Source organism: Zonotrichia albicollis, chromosome Z (genome assembly GCF_047830755.1).
Source record: "Zonotrichia albicollis isolate bZonAlb1 chromosome Z, bZonAlb1.hap1, whole genome shotgun sequence".
NCBI lineage: Eukaryota > Metazoa > Chordata > Aves > Passeriformes > Passerellidae > Zonotrichia > Zonotrichia albicollis.
Window position 1 is genome coordinate 28,554,626 of NC_133860.1, and position 20,023 is coordinate 28,574,648.

Consider the following 20,023-nt stretch of genomic DNA (forward strand, 5'->3'; position numbering starts at 1 on the left):
CTGACACTTGAACAGGCATTGCATTCAGCTGTGGACATTTGAAGGCATACTAGAGCCCAGAAGAGTTAGATTGTAAAGACAGAGCCTTTCCTGTTTTCTTGCCTAGAATGTGCATGGAGGAGAGGGGGGAAATCACAGAAAAAGAGGATGACTTCCAGTCCTCCAGAAGCAGAGGTTAAATATGACTTATCTAAACCCTAACAATTTATTTTATAAATATTTACCAATGAATTTCTTCATATTGTTCTGTCTCACAGGAGTTATGCTACAAGAGAGGGGTTCACATTCATATATTTTTAGCTAACAGTTCATGACTAAGTAAGATGTAAATTCCATAAAAAATGTTTTCTATTTCATTGCCAATATCACACATCTATGGGGATGTTTGCAGTGAATATAAACGTGCATATTTTCCCTTCCTTCTTACTTAGATTTGTAAATCTAGCTCATTTTTGCAATGCTATAAAGACTTGCTTCTTGTAGTTGCTGTCCCAGTAAATCCTTTAGCTGGTATCCCACTATAATAGCTTCAAACTTTTAGCTTTATACAAATGTTAGGGGAAAAAAGAGCAACTTTGCAATTCCTGGCAGTGTTAGATGCTTCGTGTATGGTTCTCTATTGATATGCTGTTACTAATTGCTTAACTATTGTTAATCATTTGCAGTTTGTTTCAAGCACTTCATTGTTGACTGTTTACAGTGTATTTTCACAGTAATTAGGAATGACCTTAGTGATTCTATTGCTTTAAATAATTCTCATTATGATATATAATAAAAAGACATACATTTTTTGTAAGCTAATATTACCTCTTAAGAGACAGTAACATTAAAATGCCTTTTTTTTTCTGTTACCCGACTTAATATTTTATTTTGGTTTTGATTGTAGAAACCATCTGCACGGATAAAGCTTGGCACTCCCAACTCTGTCACAGTAACAATCTTATCAAATGACAATGCCTTTGGAATAATTTCTTTTAACATGGTATGACTTTCTATATAGTATATCTTAGAACATTTTAGTAAACATAAAGGTGAAATTGTCAAAGATGCTGGTTAGTTATTCACCCAAATCCCTTGAAGACAGATTCTGAGTTACATCTGAAAACATCTCTTGAGATAATTCATACATATGTATGCATTTCATACATATACACAGCTTTAATATTTCTGTATGCTTTTAGGTGTTGAAATGTTGCCTGAGATCCTCAAACTTGAATGAATATCTGTGTTGCTCATCTAAATATAAAGCTTTTAGAAATTGTTCAGCCCCTCAGTGTACTGTAGAGGAAATGAGGACTAATATCATAGGAAAGTTAAAGAGGTGACTTGGGAATTTTAAGAATATATACCTTTTTCCCATCTTAAGTGGGCAATTTTATCGTTAACTTTATTTTGCTGTAAGAGCAGCAGTCATGCTCTATGCATAATGTAATACCTTCTAGGGATAAGACCGGTGTGACTCTAGTGATATGGAGGATATTTGCAATAATGCAAAGTTTGTGTTAGCAGAAAGAGAAACTCTGCTTTATTACTGGCATTATGGCAATAAACTTTTTAGAAGACTTTCCTGAAAAAATCCAATATGAATAATTTTTAGCACCATAGTATTAATCTGCTGCTCCCTGAAGTGTTCTAAGTCTTTGAAATCTTTCAGCTATAACAGCTTGATAGACAGAGTCCATTGTCTAGTTATCTAACAAATGGGATTTTAATGGAGAAAACTGTTGTATTCATCTTGTTATCATATTTCTAAAGTCCCATACCTCCTCAGTGTTTTCTCATGGCTGCAAATCTTCACAGCACAGACTCCTTCTCCTACATGTTGTTTCTTCTTAGGGCTCCCCCTGACCTGCCAACCCACCCCCTTTTATCCCAGTTATCTTCACGAGCCACAGCTGCCGCCCAGTTAAGGACATCACAGCTGCAGCCCATTTAGAACAACTAGGACTGCGGCAAGGCCTATATACAGATATTCAAATACAATACAGATATTTTACTAGGACTCCTACTATAGAAAACTATTTTTAATAGGGTTGGGAACTCCTGTAAATATGACCAGTACTCATATGCCAGCGCTTACTTAGTGTATCGTAACTAAACTCATTTACAAAAAAAAACCAACCACCACCAAAAACCAAGAAAACCCACTCAACGTACATTATGATAATTCTTTTTATCTCAAACCTTTCAAGCTTTCTATTAGCTGAACTAATTGGTTGCTAGGAAATGTATGTCATCAGCAGACTGGTTTGCAGATTGGATTAACTTGTCTGTGGGAGTTTGGTATTTCTATGGTAACAATTTCTTCCGTCTGCTGTGATATTTGATCTGTGCCTGATTGCCTGTCCCTTTTCTTCCTCATTAGTCTGCCTTTATCACAGTGAATGAGCCTAGGGGCAGAAACGAACTTGTTCCTCTCACTCTAATCAGGGAGAGAGGAACCTACGGGACAGTCATTGTAAGTTTTGAGGTAAGTTTATCAAAAAAGCATCCTACATCTTACCTTTTACTATTAGATGAAGCTGCGAGGCCATAATCATAACTTATCTAAGTGTTTATTAAAGTGGAAGGACTAAATAGCCATGTCTCCATTTGTTAATTCTATTTCATAAAATGGGAAGATACTACTTTTCAAATGGAAAATATTGCAATTATCTAACTGCTTAATTTAGGACAAATGAAAATATATTAAAAATGAGGATTCTCTGTATTTGATGAAGATACTTGAAGCAGCAATTTTTGGTAGTATTAGCAAACAATGTCTGAGTGTGCAAGAAATGTCTTGTATATTTTTCAAAGTTTATAAACACCTGACTTTTTTCGAGGTGCCTTTGCCACCTTCAAACATGTAAATGTAGAGCTCAATATTAAGTGAATTTCTGTGTCTATAAGATTGCAGTTTGGATTCCCAGACATTTCAACCTTTCAAAATCATTACTTGAATATTTAGGCCATTACTTATATACTTCATGTGAATTACTGACTTTATTGTGAGAGGGGAGATATATTTTTTTTCCTTGTCTGGTTCTAATTCTATTACTTTCTTTAAAATTACAGGTAATTCTTTTTCATATCAAAATTCCTTTATCAATTGTCATCAAAGATTTCATCTAGATGTGCCAAAATCTCAAAAGATTTGTAGTGAATGTTCTTGCAAGCTAAATACAGCATGTATAGATAATGTTTAGAGATTCTTATGTTATTTATTGCAGATATATTTGTTTTTAATCCAATAAATTCTGCTCTCTGCAAAATTTATCAGGTTTATCTCAAAATATAGTTTATATACGTATGTTGAAAAAAATTTACAAGATTTTCTAAAACCAAATCCTAATATATTGCCTCTATGGGTCTTACTATTTTTCCAGGCTTTAGTATTAAGTGTAATTTCCTTAGTATAACAAGTCAAGATAGAAAAGTCACAAAATGAGTAATTGCTATTATCTTGTCTTGAAACTGATTAGAAAATGCTAGTTAAAATAAAAGAGAAGGACTATCCTTTTTATTATTTAAAAGAGTCAGTTATGTATCAGTAAGAGTTCTCAAAAGGCCTGTATGGAAGTAATTTTCTTTCTCTGGCAATACATAATTTCTTCAGAGTGCCTACTCTGATTTACTCCATCTTCTGAAAAAGAGTAGATTTTCACAACTGAATGTGTGAGCATACGATTGGGAGTGAATAAATAGCAATTTCTTATACATTTCACACACTGTATATTGACTATTGTACTGGGGTTTTTTGCATGCTCTATATATTTCTTACAATAAAAACCAATTATTTGCAGGTTGAAGATGGACCAAACCCAGCTGAAGAAGACTTCAGTCCAGCCAGGGGAAATATTACATTTACCCCTGGGAGATCAGTGTTGATTTATAATTTAACAGTACTTGACGATCAGGTAAAAACAAACTGACAATTTTTGGTTTGGATGTATAGATTGACTGTTGTTCTGGAGGGACTTTGCATATTATGTTATAAAAATGCTTGGCTTAAACAGGGCTACAAGTCCTTCTGCTTCATAAAGTGATGCTCAGTTTTGTCTGTGTAGGCTATAATTTTATCTTTTCAATGTTGCCTCTGTATTTCTCATCAATTAATATTTTTAGTTTCTGAATATACCCTGACTGCTCCGACTAGATCTGTTAGGTGCTGTACAGTAAAAGTATAAATAATCAAGAGAGCTTTATATTTTTATTCAGATGGAATAGTGAGGTTCTTGTATTGTCAAGGATGATGTTCTTTAACTACATAGAGATTCATCTTATTAGGCTGACATTTCTATATTTAACTTTTCTGTGTGAACTTGATACTGAACAACTTGATAAGGAAATTCATTAAAAAATTACATAGGGGAAAAAAAGTATCTGTGATAAAAGTGGGAAGCTTTTAAGCTAATTATGGAAAATAGTCTCTGAAGTCTATACTCATACTAGCTAGTATTTAAGAGACTGTGCCAAACTGCCATGTAGAAATATCTCTTTCAGATTATTTGTATTAATTCTGTAACTTGTATATGAAAAGAATTAATTTGGTTTGTGGGGAGATGGGATTTTTTTTTTCCTCTGAGAGGTTGTTCTAATGCTCTTTCACTCAAAGTTTGTTCTGTATAGCTGTGGTGGTCCACTTGCTGGATGTCTTCTGTGGCTGTACACAAAAGGTTAATTTTGTGTAAAAATCCTTTATTGATGATGTTCATGATGATGATGGAATGCACAAGCATTCAGTGTTACTCTCAGAACTTAATTTGAGCTGTTAAGATCTGAAGTTAAGAAAAAACTCTACAACAGGTATTGTTCTGAATTGCAAAGCCTTTTTCCTACAAAAATTAGGTGACTGCAGCTCTGATATCTACAGTAGCATATTTATTGTAATTCTATTGTGTACATTTTCTTTTTTGGTGAGGAATGATGGAGATGTTTTAACAGAAAATGAAAGAGTCAAATCAACACTGAAAATCTTTTATATTGTTGTATTTGAAGTCTGTCTGGGTTTTTCATTGGTCAAAAAGATGCCATTAAGAATTCCAGAGTGTCCTGTATCATCTGTAAATAAGATGTTAAGATGTAAACTACAGCTAAAATTGTGGATATATTTTGACTCTCTTGAATGTATGTTTTTAAATTTTGCCAGATGGAATATTAATTAGTCAACTAAATGAAACATTAGTGAGCATTTTTTTTAATGAGGTTGATGAACTCTGTTGTATTCAGTATAGGAAGCTGGTGGCTGAGATGTTCCAGATCTCACGCTGACAACAAACCCTGGTATCAGTCAATGGCATTATGTATGTTTCTTTACCACAAGCCAAAAGAACTGAATTGGCATAAGTTATCATGCCCATCTTCTAGCCCTAGAAAAGGATCTGAGGGTGGCCAATAAATAAATGAATGTGAAAGAGAAAGAAATACTGGACAGCAGGGTTTTCAGAAGTTGTACTTTTGTCCTGGAGTTCCTCTCAGAAGCAAATACTACTGGTTTCCAGTAGTCCATACTAAGGATGAAATGCAAAGATCACAAATAATTTTCAAATACTTTTTTATCTATATATAAAATAACAATATTTTTTCAGTTCCATAAGTGTAGCTAATCAAGATTTGGGGAATAAAATATAGAATCATAGAATCATATAAAATGCTAAGTTGAAAGGAACCCATTAGGATTATCAAGTCCCACTCCTGGCTCTGCACATACCCAGGAATCACATCACACCATTTTTGTCCATATATATATATTTATATAGTAATATAAAGAAGAAATATCATCTTTAATTCTGTAATTTGTGGTTTATAAGCTATTTATTGTCTCCTGCATCAGATATTGGAGAAGAAATAGCTAGAACTAAAATGTAGTTTTAAACACTTGTTTTGTAGAAGTACCAAAATCAAAATTATTGGTAAGAACAAGAAAACACTCAGATCTGTGATGGAAATTTTGTCTGGGCTTGCAGTGATTCCAATTGTATAGGGATGGATGGGCCAAGGTAGGTTCTATAAAGAAGTTGCTGTTTTTGTCTCAGGCACAAATAGAGGTAGATCAGAATCAACATCAGAAAAAAGAAAATTTAAATCTAGATAATGGAATGCAACACTTGTTTCCAAGTAGAGATGGCTTTCAAAAATGGCAGTTGGTCTTCTCATACTCTCAAGCTTTAAAGATGAAGATTTTTCTGATTCTTGAGTAATTTTTATTTGTATTTCGTTTGACTTTGTACTCTCTTTCAGAAGTATGTTTAGGTAAAATAGAGACCTTAAATTTTGAAGCGGGATTCATAGCATTAGTTAAAAGCAAGACTGTTCTCCTGTTTGTTTTAATATGAAGTGAGCTTTTAAGCCAGTATCATTTCACTCTTCGGCAAAATGCATAAACCATATTTCTCAGTATTAAGCATTCTGCATATATTTGAAATGGGACTTACACCTGGTTGCTAATACTATTTTTCCAGGTACCTGAAAATGATGAAGTCTTTGTTGTTCGTCTGAAGAGCGTGGAGGGAGGGGCTGAAATCAACACCACAAAAAATTCTGTTTGGATTAATATTAGGAAAAATGACAGTCCTGTGCGTTTTGTCCAGAATGCTTATATGGTGCCTGAGGAAGATGAAGTGATAACAATCCAAGTGGTTCGTGGTAAGGATGTCACTGGAAAATTAATTGGACCTGATGAAGATGAAGTCTCTGTCAGTTACGCCATCATAACTGGGGATTCAACTGCACATGCACAGCTTAATGTAGACTTCCTAGATCTACAGCCAAATACAACTCTTGTTTTCCCACCTCTAGTTCATGAAACATATTTGAAATTTAGGATCCTTGATGATGCCATACCAGAAATTGCTGAGACCTTTCAGATTATGCTTCTTAAAGACACTTTGCAGGGAGATGCTGTTTTGATTTATCCATCTGTGGTTCATGTCACTATCCAGCCGAATGATAAACCCTATGGAGTGCTGTCAATCCACAGTGTTCTGTTCACTCATACTGTTATCATTGATGAAGATCAAATTTCAAGGTACTACAGATCTTAAAATCTAGTATCTAGTCAGTTTAAGAGATTTATTTGTAATTGTTAAGACTCCTTAGCTTATCATTAAAGTAATTATAAAATCACTACTAAAATATAATGTAGTAATCACTTAGTGTGTTGTTATTATCAGCTGTATTTACAAAGATTTCAAGGAAGTGGGAATGTCTAATAATGCAGAAAGTATTTTAATATCTGTAAACTATATGTAAATAAGTCATAAGTATTCAATCATATTATCAGAATAGTGAAAACTCCTAATCTAAAGGTAGAACTGGTGAAGCTGTGATACTGCTACACACAGTTTCAGTGGGAAATACATTTCTGTCTTTCTCCCTTGGTGTGTATTTGTTTTTACTATCTATAAAGCCAGTCTATGATTAAAGAAAAAAAAAAAAGTGTTCAGCATCTCCCATTAAATAGTTACCTTAAACTCAAAACCAATTTAAATATTTGTAATTTTACATAGAGACTAAAATCGAAGTTATCTACAAATGTTATAGGCAGACTGATACACAATATTGATAATCTCAATAAAAATGTCTAATTACTGCTAGTTCACCAAAAAAAATGGCTTCAAACTATCATACTGTGAGAAATTTTGGAAGAATATTTTATGGTCTGCAGCCAACACTTGAGTATTCATCTTTTTTTTTTTTATACACAGTAAAGAAATAAATCTTGCTTTCTAGATGTTTGTAAGTCATGATTTCCAGATTTTTTTGTAGTCATGCACTTGTCAGATGCAGGCAACATGGCATTTCCAGTACCATAAGTATCAGTAGCTGAATATATTTTTAGTACAGGGGCAAACAGTTCATTTAAGTTCATAATTTCAATGCCCATGCCTCATAACTATTCATGTTGTAGAATAGGCAAAATGTTTTCTTAAATTTGATTTGTATTTTGCAAGACAAATATAAAACACGCCAAGACTCCACTCAGTTCTGAGTGTCTTACTTGCTGTAAAGAAAGTGAGATCTAACACGTCTTCTGAGATTTTACAGAGAGTTTGTGCGTAAATGCTCAAATCTTACATATGTATTATGATTTCGCAAACTGTAAGTCTTGAGTCAAATGTCAGTTGCAAGCATCTGTACCATGTAGGTCAGTGTAAATATTTTAGGGAATTGGTAACCATACATGCCAATAGTAATTATGGTTTGTGGATTTTGTTTTCATTCAAAACTATAGGTTTGAAGGGATCACAATTGTAAGAAATGGTGGAACACATGGAAATGTTTCTGTTTCCTGGGTTATAATCCGAAATAGCAGTGACCCTTCACCTGTGACTGCAGACCTATTTCCAGAGGCGGGAGAGATAAGTTTTGCTCAAGGAGAGATGCTGGTCACACTTTATCTGAACATTATTGATGATGATATACCAGAAGAGGCAGAGCCTTATCTTCTGAAACTCCTACCTTATACAATACAGGGAGGCGCAGAAGTCAGTGAGCCATCTGAGGTAAGTTTACTTTAGAATTCTCTTGGAGAAAGTACTTTTGGAGAAGGTATTTGGAGTAGTAAAGACATTACCAGTTTTAATAACATTTATTGATGGATTATCTGAACAGGTTAAAAGTTTTGCTCTTGGATAAAAATCAAGCAAACTGATCCTTAATATAATCTTAGTGTATAGAGCCATATCTAAAGTATTTGGCTGAGTATAGTGTACAATGCCAGGCCCTTTTACTGTGGTAGAATTCAGTTCAGATTATTCCCAATGTGCTAGGATTGAATAAATGCTGTCTTGAGTGACTGTTTTCTAACAGACGACAGGAAAGTTATTTTCACTTGTTCCTTTGCTCTTTTAGTGATTACTGAAATGTTTACAGAGTAACAGCTTCAAGGGGAAGCTTTGGTGATTAAGTCTGTAACCTATGAACAATTAAATAAAGGGTGGCTAGACTTGCTGACAGTTCTGTGACTCAAATCCCTCCCTTGTCTTTCTCGAAAATGGTTGGAATGAGCTTGGTGAATAAAATGAAATCCTTTACAATCTAAAACATTTTAAAATTACTCAATTTGGCTGCTGAACCAAAAAATTAGTTATTCAGATCTCATTCTGGCATATGCGATGATGCATAGTGGGACAGTTGCCACTGTCAGTGCGATACTTCTTATATAGAAAGAATTCTTTGAGGCTGTCTATCTTTCTTTCCTGATGCCTAAGGAGATTAAGGAGAAAAATGTGTGGTGACTATTAGGAGATGATTTTGTGAAAGCATGAAACTATGGTAAAGAGTAATGCAGCATGCTGTTTTCTGGTTTGCAGCTTCTGTTTTACATTCAGGACAGCGATGATGTTTATGGCCTAATAAAATTCCATCCTTTGGAGAATCAGAAGATTGAAAGTAATCCAATGGGACGCTTTTTATCCTTGAGTTTTGCAAGGGAAGGAGGAACAGTTGGAGATGTGCAGTTGGTTTATACTGCACTGTACATTCCAGCTGGAGCTCTGGATCCTGAGAGAGCGAAAGGTGGCATTCTGAATATGTCTACAAGAAGTACTCTCATCTTTCCAGAAGGAAAAGCACAAGCTACTATAAATATACCAATACGAAATGATGCATTTCTTCAAAATAGAGCTCATTTTGTCATACAGGTATCTCAGCTGTTTTTGGGGTGGTTTTTTTAGCCCATCTAGTATAAAGGATATAAAATAGTAGTGGCTCCTTTCCTTTTAACTTCATTAAAATGACTCTGCCTGATTTAAAAAAAAAGAAAAACAATTAGATCTGTAGCCAAGAAAACTCTTTTATTTAGATACTGCTTCCACAGATAAGGAGCTTTATTCCTAATAATTATATACTAATTACATAATTTTTTAAAAATACACAGTTGTAATAGGATTCAGTTACTAATTATGAAATTTAACAAAATTATATCAGTGTTGCAGAAGCTAGTTACCTTTTCAGGTGTGTTATTCTGTCTACCCTTTGCCTTTTGATTTAATCAAATAAAGGCTCCTAAAGTAGAGGAGTATGACAGATTTTGAAAATTAAAAAAAAAGGAAATAAAAATTAAAATAGTCAAACATATGTTGAATTTATGTGCAACTTTGACCAGGTAGTTGAAAAGTTCTTCTAGTTTTCCCTGTATGTGGTGCTTTGGTTTTTTCATCTTCTGTTTTTGTTTGTGGGGTTTTTTTTCTCTCTACTGAATTGGTAAGAAGGGAGATTGTGTAATTGCTAGTAAGATTGGCTGGAAAAATACACTAACTATGCTTTTGAAAGAAAATGGGTTTTCCACAAAAATTTTTAAAGAAAGACTTCTTTATTTTCCAAAATTATGTTTTTTCTTCATTTTTCATTGGAGAAAAACAGATTTGCATACATGTTAGCAAGTTATTGTTCAGATATGCTGCTGTTGGAGATTCTGGGCATTGTAATCAGTATTTTTTATACTTATTTTCCCATCTGTAGTTGAGACTACTGCATAATCTCCACTTGAGATTACCTGATTAACTATTGCCACTAAGATGATGAGCCCGGGGAGCAATCCTGATATACAGACAAAGAGGTGACATGGCCCAACCAAAGCACAAATCGCAGAGTCTTTTCTTAGTTCTTTTCAGTATTTTCTATTTAAGTCTGGTGTCTTCAAAATTTTTCAACAGAGATGTTGATGTGGAATCATAAATGTAAAATTTGGTCTTTTTTTCTTTATTTTCTAGTGTAACAAAAATGTTTTAATTACTTGAAAAGATTTCTTCCCTCTACAAATTTCCCCCTACATTCTATTTAAAAAAAAAAAAAAAAAGAGAGAGAAAAAAATTATGCCAAAATCATATTATCATTTTAGTTGCACATGCTCTTTCTAAGTTAACAGTTAGGCAAGGAATATGTTTCTGAAATATTAGCATAGGCTTGTGTGTTTTACCTTCTTCATGTGATCTGAAAGATTGACAGAAGACTTGAAATATCTAATTCCAAGTTCCTTTCAGGTGATAGATTACAAGTAACATTGCAGTGTGGACTATGGACAAGATGTGTGACGAGTACTTCAATATGTAGACTTTTGGTGTGGTTTTTCAAACTGCAGATTCCAGGGAGATGAAGTATACTTTCATGTATTTTCTCCATGAACTATAAAAATATTTTGAGTACACAAAATCAGATGCAACTTCTAACACAAATAATTCCTTTAAAAAAGGAAGAAAAATGCCCCTATTTATCACTATGACATTCCTTCTACATTGTGAATAAATTATAGTCTCAGAAAAAATGTTTAGAATGAGACTACAAAGTTTGTACTTGGCCCAGTAAAGGATCAACTCAGAAATCAGGGAAGGAGGGATGAAGAAATGAAGCATAAACACAACAAGAGAACAGATAGAGGAACTGGAAATATGAGATTAACCTTCTTTAGTGACATCTTCAATTAAATAACCTATTGTTTGATGTGTAGACTACTTTTGGTATGGACAGGAAGATTAACTAATTTAGTAAACTGCTTGGCATTATTCGATTTACAGTGCATTCTTTTTTCCCTCATGTACTGATTTGCTTTAAGAGGAAACAATGAATTAAAAAAAACCAAAGCAATATTTAATTAATTATTACTTTGATCTCAAAGTTACTATCCAGATAGTAACAAAGGGAATTCTTTCAGCTCTGTAGTATTTCAGAACTTCTACTGTGCTAACAACCACAACAGTGGTCCATCTGCATGGTGTTAATTTGAGAATTGGCACCTATTCTACAAGAAGTCTTAGAAGAGAAAGAAAAAAATAGAACCACTCTTTGTTCCTCAGAATCCCAATAAGTAGCTTGGATGGTTGAGAATAAATTTCTAATTACAGTATTTATAAAACAGATCCCATCTATCATCAAATTAAATGTGCATGAATATTTTTGAGTGTTACTTGAATAACAGAAGAACAAAATATGATACAGTCCAAGTATTTTATATAAATTGGTTTAAAGAATCAAAGGGATTAAAAACTCATCAGTTGAGAGGGTGATTCATAATGCTAGGAAAATTAATCCACAAACACCGGAGGTTTATGTCCAAAAAGGAGTCAGAGGAGTCCTTTTACTTTATTTGAATAAAGGGAGAGGCCATGGGGCATTCCCCTGGGGTGTCTCAAATTTTAAGAGGACACAGCCTCCTTTTTTATCCTAATTTCCCAGCCGCATTTCCCGTCTCTCTTTCCCCATTGGCTGAGGTACTGGAGAGGTACAGACTTCCTGATACACCTGATACCGAAGATTTCCCAAAGATTTTCCTCTAATGTATAACCCTCCCTTTTAATTTTTAATTCTTATGGAATTTAGGGTTTTTTCTTCCCCATTGTTTCTTTAATCTCTCAATGTCTAATTTCGTTTATCAGCAAACCTAAAGTTTATTTATAAAAGCAAATATCTTTTTCCATTCACCAATCAGTGGAATCTTTCCCATTGTTTCTTTTATCTTCCAGAGCTAGTTTTATCTACCAGCAGACCCACAGCTGTTTGTAAAGACAAATCTGCTATTCCTCTCAATAAAACTATATAGATTTTAACGCCCTTCTCCACTAAAACCTGTGTGGCAACATCTAATAACTCCAAGCAAAAACATCCTAATGGGAGTTAAAAGGTGGTTCTCATTGATGGTTCGTGCATCAATGAAATGTTTACGGAAGTATATATAAATTGGTCATAGAAATATCTGTTATTATGATCGATGTAGACAGAATGTGATAGTGTTATAAATTATATTTGAAAGGAATATTAAAACAATTAACACAAGGAAAGTCATGCCAATGGTTCTGATGGGCTAAATGAATGGTATTTTCCATTCAAAGATAGAATAAACATTTTTCTATTCTTCTTAGTATAAATAAACCATCAAAAATATGGTAATATAAGAGGAGATTACAGTTTTGAAATCTTGTGCTGATTTTAAATTATGAATAAAATTCTACATATTAGTTATTGTAAATAGAGAAGTCTTTACATTTTTTAACTGAGGAAAGAAGATTGAATCACTCTTTGGCTTCATGAGAGTGTCTGAATTATTATGTTTCCAGTGACTTCAACAGATTTTTATCAATGCATGACAAAAAAACTGAAGTGCAAACAACAATCTGGCAGACCAATTCATATATCTAGTAAGGAAATGCCCAGTTCAGAAAGTTAATTGTGCCTCTATGTACATCTGGTTGTGTACATGATTTGTCTGAGAGGTATACCATTCTGCTGTGGAAGCTCAATACCATTCACTTAATTTCTTACACAGCTACGTACACATTTTTGTAGTAGAAATGGCGCTGGTAGGAGAAATTTATCTTGGAGGTGTTTTGCTCCTTGCATATGACACTTATTCCAAGATGTCAGAATAGTTTTCACTTGGTACTCAGGCTTTCTTATTTCTCAAGTTTTTCTTACTTTTTCTCACAGTTGGAAAAAGTTGAGCTGCTGAATAGAATTCCTCTTGTCCCACCCATCAGCCCTAGATTAGATGAGATTCGAAATATTTCTTTGAGGATTACTCCAGATATTGCAAATGGAGAAATAGGCTTTCTTAGCAATCTTCCAATTATTCTTTCTGAACCAGAAGAATCACCTGCTACAGTGGTAAGTAAACATTTTTATTTCATTTCTTACTACGGAAAACTTATTTGGAGAAAGCAAAGTTTGCTATATCCAGTATAGCATTTGAAAATTAACGTGAGAAAAATCCATCCTTCAAGTTTGATCTTATCTCAAATATTCTCCTCCTTTATCAAATCAAAAAGGTAGAAATTGCTAGCAAGATTAAGATGTTTGTCATCTGAAAAGTGTGGTGAGCTTTGCTTTCTCTGTAAGAATCTAGAATTGGTTAAGTCTTCATGCTCAGATGGAGCAAAAGATGCTGCAGTTTAATTTCTTTGACCAGCTGCAAAAAGACTCTGTAGAGTAGGACTGATTTTGCTCCCGAATTTGGTGAAAGTGTCTGTTTTTTATAATTCTCTTACACGTGAATATATAGTTTGGCTTGCTGTGTCTGTTTTCTAATAAATAATGCTTTTTTGTATTTCTCAATACCCAAAGCATTTTCAAAAGCATCGTCATCCATCTGAATGCTGTAACCCCAGCCAGAGAAACCCTCTATAAAATATTTTTTCTTTCATTTCCCCTTTTTTCCCCCTAGTTGTCTTAACTGAGATCTTCCTTCAAATCCTGATTCAGAGAACTGCTTTTCATCCTCAGAATAAAACTGCTGATATAAAACCTAGGCTGTCTTTATGAGGCGGGCATTGGTTAAATCCATCATAGAAGGGTTTTTGTGTTCATGAGTGCTAAGTGATTTGTCATTTTAATGGTCTGCCACCTCCACTAAGAATATATAAACATATATGTGCAATTATATAATGGATAAATTATTAAATATATGATTCAGTATATATCTTCATAGATATACCATCTTTGATTTCAGATCTTATACATAGGTATAAGTCAGAGGTTAATATTTTGAGGCTCATATTCAAACAGTAGTTTGCAAGGGGTTAATTGTTTTTGCATCTAGTTTTGCAAGTCACAGCAGACTCATGTTCTTTACAGGTTTCCATTCCATTGCATCGAGATGGCACTGATGGTCAAGCAACTGTGTTTTGGAGTTTGAGACCATTTGGTCCTAATCACAAGGCAGTAACACAGGATGATATAGGTCCTTTTAATGGCTCTGTTGTTTTCTTATCTGGACAAAGTGATACTGCAATCAACATTACTATTAAAGCTGATGATATACCTGAAATGAATGAAACTGTGTTATTAACTTTGGACAGGTATTGTACCCCAGTCTTTATTCATATGTACCACTTGCTATACTCAATCTATATATAAAAAATTGGCACAGTATTAATTATGAGGTGTTGCCTCCATTGTGTTGATAAATGCCTGGAGCAATATTGGGCCCTTGATTTAGACTGCATATGAAATCTTTGACTCATGATCAATGTAAGAAACCATATTGTGCTTATTATCTAATGACTTAGTTTTGTTTGTATTTTGATTAAAAATAATGTATGCTAACTTAAAAAGTTGATTTAGCTTTGATCTTTAGTTCTAGCTCTTGATTATAACACTTACTTTCAGGAAAATAATGTTTAGTGAGATAAGGGGGAAAGTTATAATGAATAGTAATAAAAGCAATACATAACTGTGTTTTTCTCAGAAGAGGTTTATAGTCAGGATGTTGTTGCAGAATTAGATACTTCCATCACAAATGCTGGCTCCAAAATAGGCCAGTGTGACTACTACCACATGCCTCAGCTACAAAGGGAGCAATGATGTTTCTGAAGCGTTGTATTGTGGTCTCCTTACTGTGTGACATGAGGTTTGCAGGATAATTAAGGCTGTAAGAGGCCTCAGAAGATACTATCTGCATGTGAACACTACTCAGAATGCTTGAATTATTTCATATCCAGGAGCCTTTTGTTTTATTAGCAGGAGAATCTTGGCTATTGCTTCAGTCCTGCTTCCAAAAATTCAGATGTATCTATAGTTTGGAAATACTATCACTTCTGCTAATGCCTCCTAATAATCTAAGGCATATTTTTCCCATTTATTTTTCTGGAAACGTGCTAAGAGAGGGCCATCAGCTGCAATGTCTGCATTGAACATCTGCTACATATGCAGTCCTTACTTTGTGTAGAAGTATCCTTGTTGTAGATAGGAAGGGCAGACTAGCTGATGGGAACTTTTAATACTATATGTTCATATAGAGTATGTACTAGCAAACCAGAAAGCAACTCCTTAGGCTGCTGCTGATCCTGTTATTTTGAGCATTGTTCTATCACATGGGAAAGATGCTTTTTTCAGTACAGGGTTGCTCTGCTTCTGTAGAAGCTAGCTGGTGGATGCATCTGGCGCACAATGAATTATTTCATTCTAATCTTGGATACTCACTGTGTTGAAAAGATGGTCCTGTTGAAAACAAACAAAAAAACAAAAAAAACCCCAAAACCATAAACCAAAAACCAAAACAAAAACTGAAGTAAAAAACTTCTCCAAAAAAAACCACAAATGGGGACTATTGCAAGCAGTTCTCTGTTTTGCTTTGTTTTCCTGTGGATGAAATTGGTTTGCCTGAAAGTTCATTAGAATCTGTGGCACAAAGAAAGAAGCTAAGATTAGAAATAATGACCGAAGTTGTGAAGGAGTTGTGTAAAGTGACAAAAATGCTGAAGTGGAAGGATGGGAGACAAATAAGTATGTAGAGGAAGTGGGCTGCATAAAAAATTAACTTTTTAGTATTGGATAGCTCTGCAGTATATGTAACTATAGCTTTTTACCACTTACTCTGACTAGTAATCCCATGCCTTGAAAATTATGTCTAAAAGGGGATTGAGTTGGCAGCTGAACAAACGCAACCACTGTTCTGCTTTTGCTATGTGTAGTGGGAGTAGCAATTTCTATTGATCATGAAGTGGCTGGTAAAAATTTTGCCAGCAGTAAGCAGCTTTCCCACACTTGGCAAGGTCAGAGAGTGAAGTAAGGATTAGGTAGTTTGGCCAGGAAGAAGTAAATACATAGGAGATAAAATCGGAACTTTTCTCTACACCTGGACAGTGTCCCTCAAGTCTACAAGTGAAATTTGGCAACTTCTAACTTGAGTAAAAGACAAGAATGCAATACCTACAAAGATCATCCTTTCAACACTGGAGATGACTCTTCAAAGCAGGGGTGAATGATACTGGCAGGGTGATGCATGTAAGCTTTTGGTATTGCCTCCTACATAGTTTGTGTTTTCTAGATGAACAGAAGATTTCAGTTTCCAAGACAGACAGCCAGCTCCTCACAGCAGTAGTGAATTACCATGAAAACTAAGACACACTCTGCTGTGGATGTGCTTGCGCTGCTTGATAGACTGTAGCATAAGTCAGTAGAAAAGTAGAGCATGTACAGACTTTAATGAAATTATAGACATAGAAATACATCCATAAGCATTCTATTTATTGCAATTAGTAATAGCATGGGCAAAATAATATGATAATTAGTTCTAACAAGGATCTATTATTTACAACTCAGTGATGTTGTTATGGTAGTTTTATGTTTTAAATGAGCTTTGATTGTGCCCATAATAACAAAAGAGGCCTTCCAAGCCATTAAAAATAGAATTTTGCTTCCTTGCTCTGTGGCCGCCATCTGTAGGCCCTGGATATTAAAAATAATTGTGAATGCTGTTCACAAAATGGAGGCCTATGTATATCATGAAGAGTATGCTTACCCAGAAGACGAATGAACTGTAAAGAAGCAAGATAATCCTGTGCCTGCTGAAGAGTCTTCATATTTTCTTTCTTTAGGACCAGCTTCAGTTTGGATGCCTGCCCATATCTTAGGCCTGAATTGAAATAGGCCTGAATTGAAATTAAAAATATCACTACAGACCTAAATCTGATAGTTTTCTTAACTTCTGTGAAAGAAGCTTGGCTGTTGGCAGTTGCCATGCCCCCAGTGCAGATACACAGCTATAAATTTGGCAGTTGGCACAGCTGAAGGGCCAGGACTGTCATGGGACATGGATTGTGTTTGTTCTCTTAAATGAGAGGAGCTGAGAGTAAAACCTCTAAACTTTAATCCTGGGAAAAACAATACACAAATTAATTTATTTTTATTTTGGGAAGATTGAAATCCAGGAACAGCTGAGTGTTTAAATAGTTTATGCTCAGAATCTTTTGATCATGACTTCCATAAATTAAGATACTAGAACAGATCCATGTATGTGTATGTATGTATCTAATGTGACGTATGTTCAATGAAGGAAAACTGTTGTAACGTGGAAAATTTTATAGTTCTAGTGATTTCTGTGATGTGATACAGGCTGAGGTACTTAACACCTTCTTTGCCTCAGTCTTCAACCTCAGAAATACAAATTATTCTCAGGGCAACCGGTCCCCTGAGCTGGTAGAAATGGTAGAAGAGCAGAATAGACCTCCTGAAATCCAGAAGGAAGTAGTTAGTGATTAGCAGAGCTATTTAGGTGATCATAAGTCTATGGGACTGGAGAGGATCCATCCTAGGGTAATGAGGGAGCTATTGTAAGACCTCTCTAAGCTGCTCTCTGTCATTTATCATCAGTCATGGCTGACTGAGGAGGTCACAGACAATTGGAAGTTGGCCTATGTGGTGCTTGTTCACAAAAAGGGCTGGAAGGAGGATCTGGGGAACTACAGGCCAGCCTGCCTGACCTTGGTGCCTGGCAATGTTATGGAACTGATCATCTTGAGTGGGGTCATATGACATCTACAGGATGGCTGGGGCAGCAGACCAAGCAAGCAGGGTTTTAAGAAGAGCAGGTCCTGCCTGATCAATCTGATCTCCTTTTATGATCAGCTGACATGCCTGAGGGATTGGGGCAAAGCTGTGGATGTTATCTATCTGGACTTTAACAAAGTTATTGTGTGCCACAGCATTTGCCTTGAAGAGCTGGCAACCTATGACTAGGACAGGTCCTTGCTTCTGTGGGTTAAGAACTGGTTAGATGTCCGAGCCCAGAGAGTGGTGGTGAATCGTGCTGCATCTGGTTGGCAGCCAGATGCAGCGCCAAATCTAATCTAACTAATCAGCTGAATCTGATTAGTTGCTTCCTAACTTCCAAGTTCTTCAAATTCTGGTCTGATTTACACTGTGACTGTTAAAAGGTAGTAAGTATTGCTAGTCTTCTAAGTACTTTCAAGTATACCTGGAGATGCTTAAAGTACCTCGTCATGGTACCTTGGGACTGTTTATTTTCAGCTATCCCTTGGATTCTGTTAGAGCTGCCATCGTGCACTACAACGTGATACTACATTCTAGCACTAGTACTCAGTTTTTTGTCTGAGCTGTGTTTGGATTCATGTAATCTGACTTCATGAAGGTGAAATGAAGTCTGGCATTGCCCTTTCACTTTTTGATTATTGTGTCTTAACCACTTAAGATTGTACATCACGTACCAAAAACCCACTTGATATAATAGTTCATTTGTATTCTCTGCTGTGAAATATATTACCAACAGCTTAGTGATATAATTAAGAGTATTAAGAAGAATAAAATGAAAATTTAGCATAAATTTTAGCTCTGGAATTTTCACCTTGAACTTTTTAAATAGTATTAATGCCTGATGATTTTGGAAAACTTGCATACATTTCTGAAGGGAAGTAGAATGTCTTCATATATAGTATTTAAAATGTAGCCTCATTTGAAATAATCAAGAAATTTCTATTAAATCAGATCTCCTATTTGAAAGAATAGAGCTGCAAATGTATTTACTTTATTACTTCAAACTTTTGAGTGAACTCTTTTGTCTACTGAATTCTGAAGCTGAATTATTTAAACTTCACTTTATAAATTCTTTGTTTATTTGTTGATAGCAAATCCAGGTTTAATATTAACTGTATATTTATTTTATGTTAAGAAAATAATCTATGCATACTTTCATAGAATGACATACTTGTTATTGCAGAATAATTTTCTTTCATCTGAATTGATGAGATAGTTTTGTCATATGTGCTTATTCTCCTATTTCTATTTTTTCCTTGTTTTTTTGGGGGGGCGTGGTGGTTTTCTTCTCTTTTTGTTGGTATTTTACTCTGAAAATCTGATTAATCTAAAAATTGTCAAAAATAAAGTCTGATGTGATTTTCTGCTAGAATAGTCTTTGATACGTATGTGTTGTAACTCCCAATGTACTTACCTGTTTTTATCATTACTATGCCAGATTGATGAAGTAAAACAAAATGGAGGCATGTTGATTGTATTTATTTTTTTTTTTGCATGAAGTTATAAATGTGGGCTGCTGGTGCAGTTGTGAGCAGACACAGGGGTTGGCAGTGAAAGAACTCCTGGAGGAGGGCTGGGTAGGGCATACCATGAATGGGCCTTGACATCCTGAATTGATTATGGGGTCATTTCTCACCAGTGAGGATTGCCCACTTGCTAGCATTTGTCAACAGAAAATGCCAAGGAAGGAGCTTCCCATAAAAGGAACATGATGTGTTTGGAAAGGGAAAAGAAAACTTTGTGGTACTCTTGTTTTTATTATTGTCTGAGACTGGTA

At 34.8% G+C, this 20,023-nt stretch overlaps 1 protein-coding gene across 8 annotated transcripts in view; it reads left to right on the forward strand.

Moving 5' to 3' along the window:
- The window catches only part of ADGRV1 (adhesion G protein-coupled receptor V1), a 273,337-nt gene that overhangs the window by 13,371 nt on the left and 239,943 nt on the right, over nt 1–20,023 (forward strand). For all 8 annotated transcript variants that reach the window (XR_003381833.2, XM_026797296.2, XM_026797297.2 and 5 more), the window contains exons 4-11: nt 887–982; nt 2,366–2,470; nt 3,786–3,899; nt 6,444–7,009; nt 8,216–8,486; nt 9,297–9,626; nt 13,405–13,581; nt 14,548–14,771. Coding sequence is in view for 7 of the 8 variants with exons in the window: in XM_026797296.2 (XP_026653097.1) it covers nt 887–982; nt 2,366–2,470; nt 3,786–3,899; nt 6,444–7,009; nt 8,216–8,486; nt 9,297–9,626; nt 13,405–13,581; nt 14,548–14,771 (1,883 nt within the window). In the remaining variant the exon portion in view is untranslated. The remainder of the gene's footprint in view (nt 1–886; nt 983–2,365; nt 2,471–3,785; nt 3,900–6,443; nt 7,010–8,215; nt 8,487–9,296; nt 9,627–13,404; nt 13,582–14,547; nt 14,772–20,023) is intronic.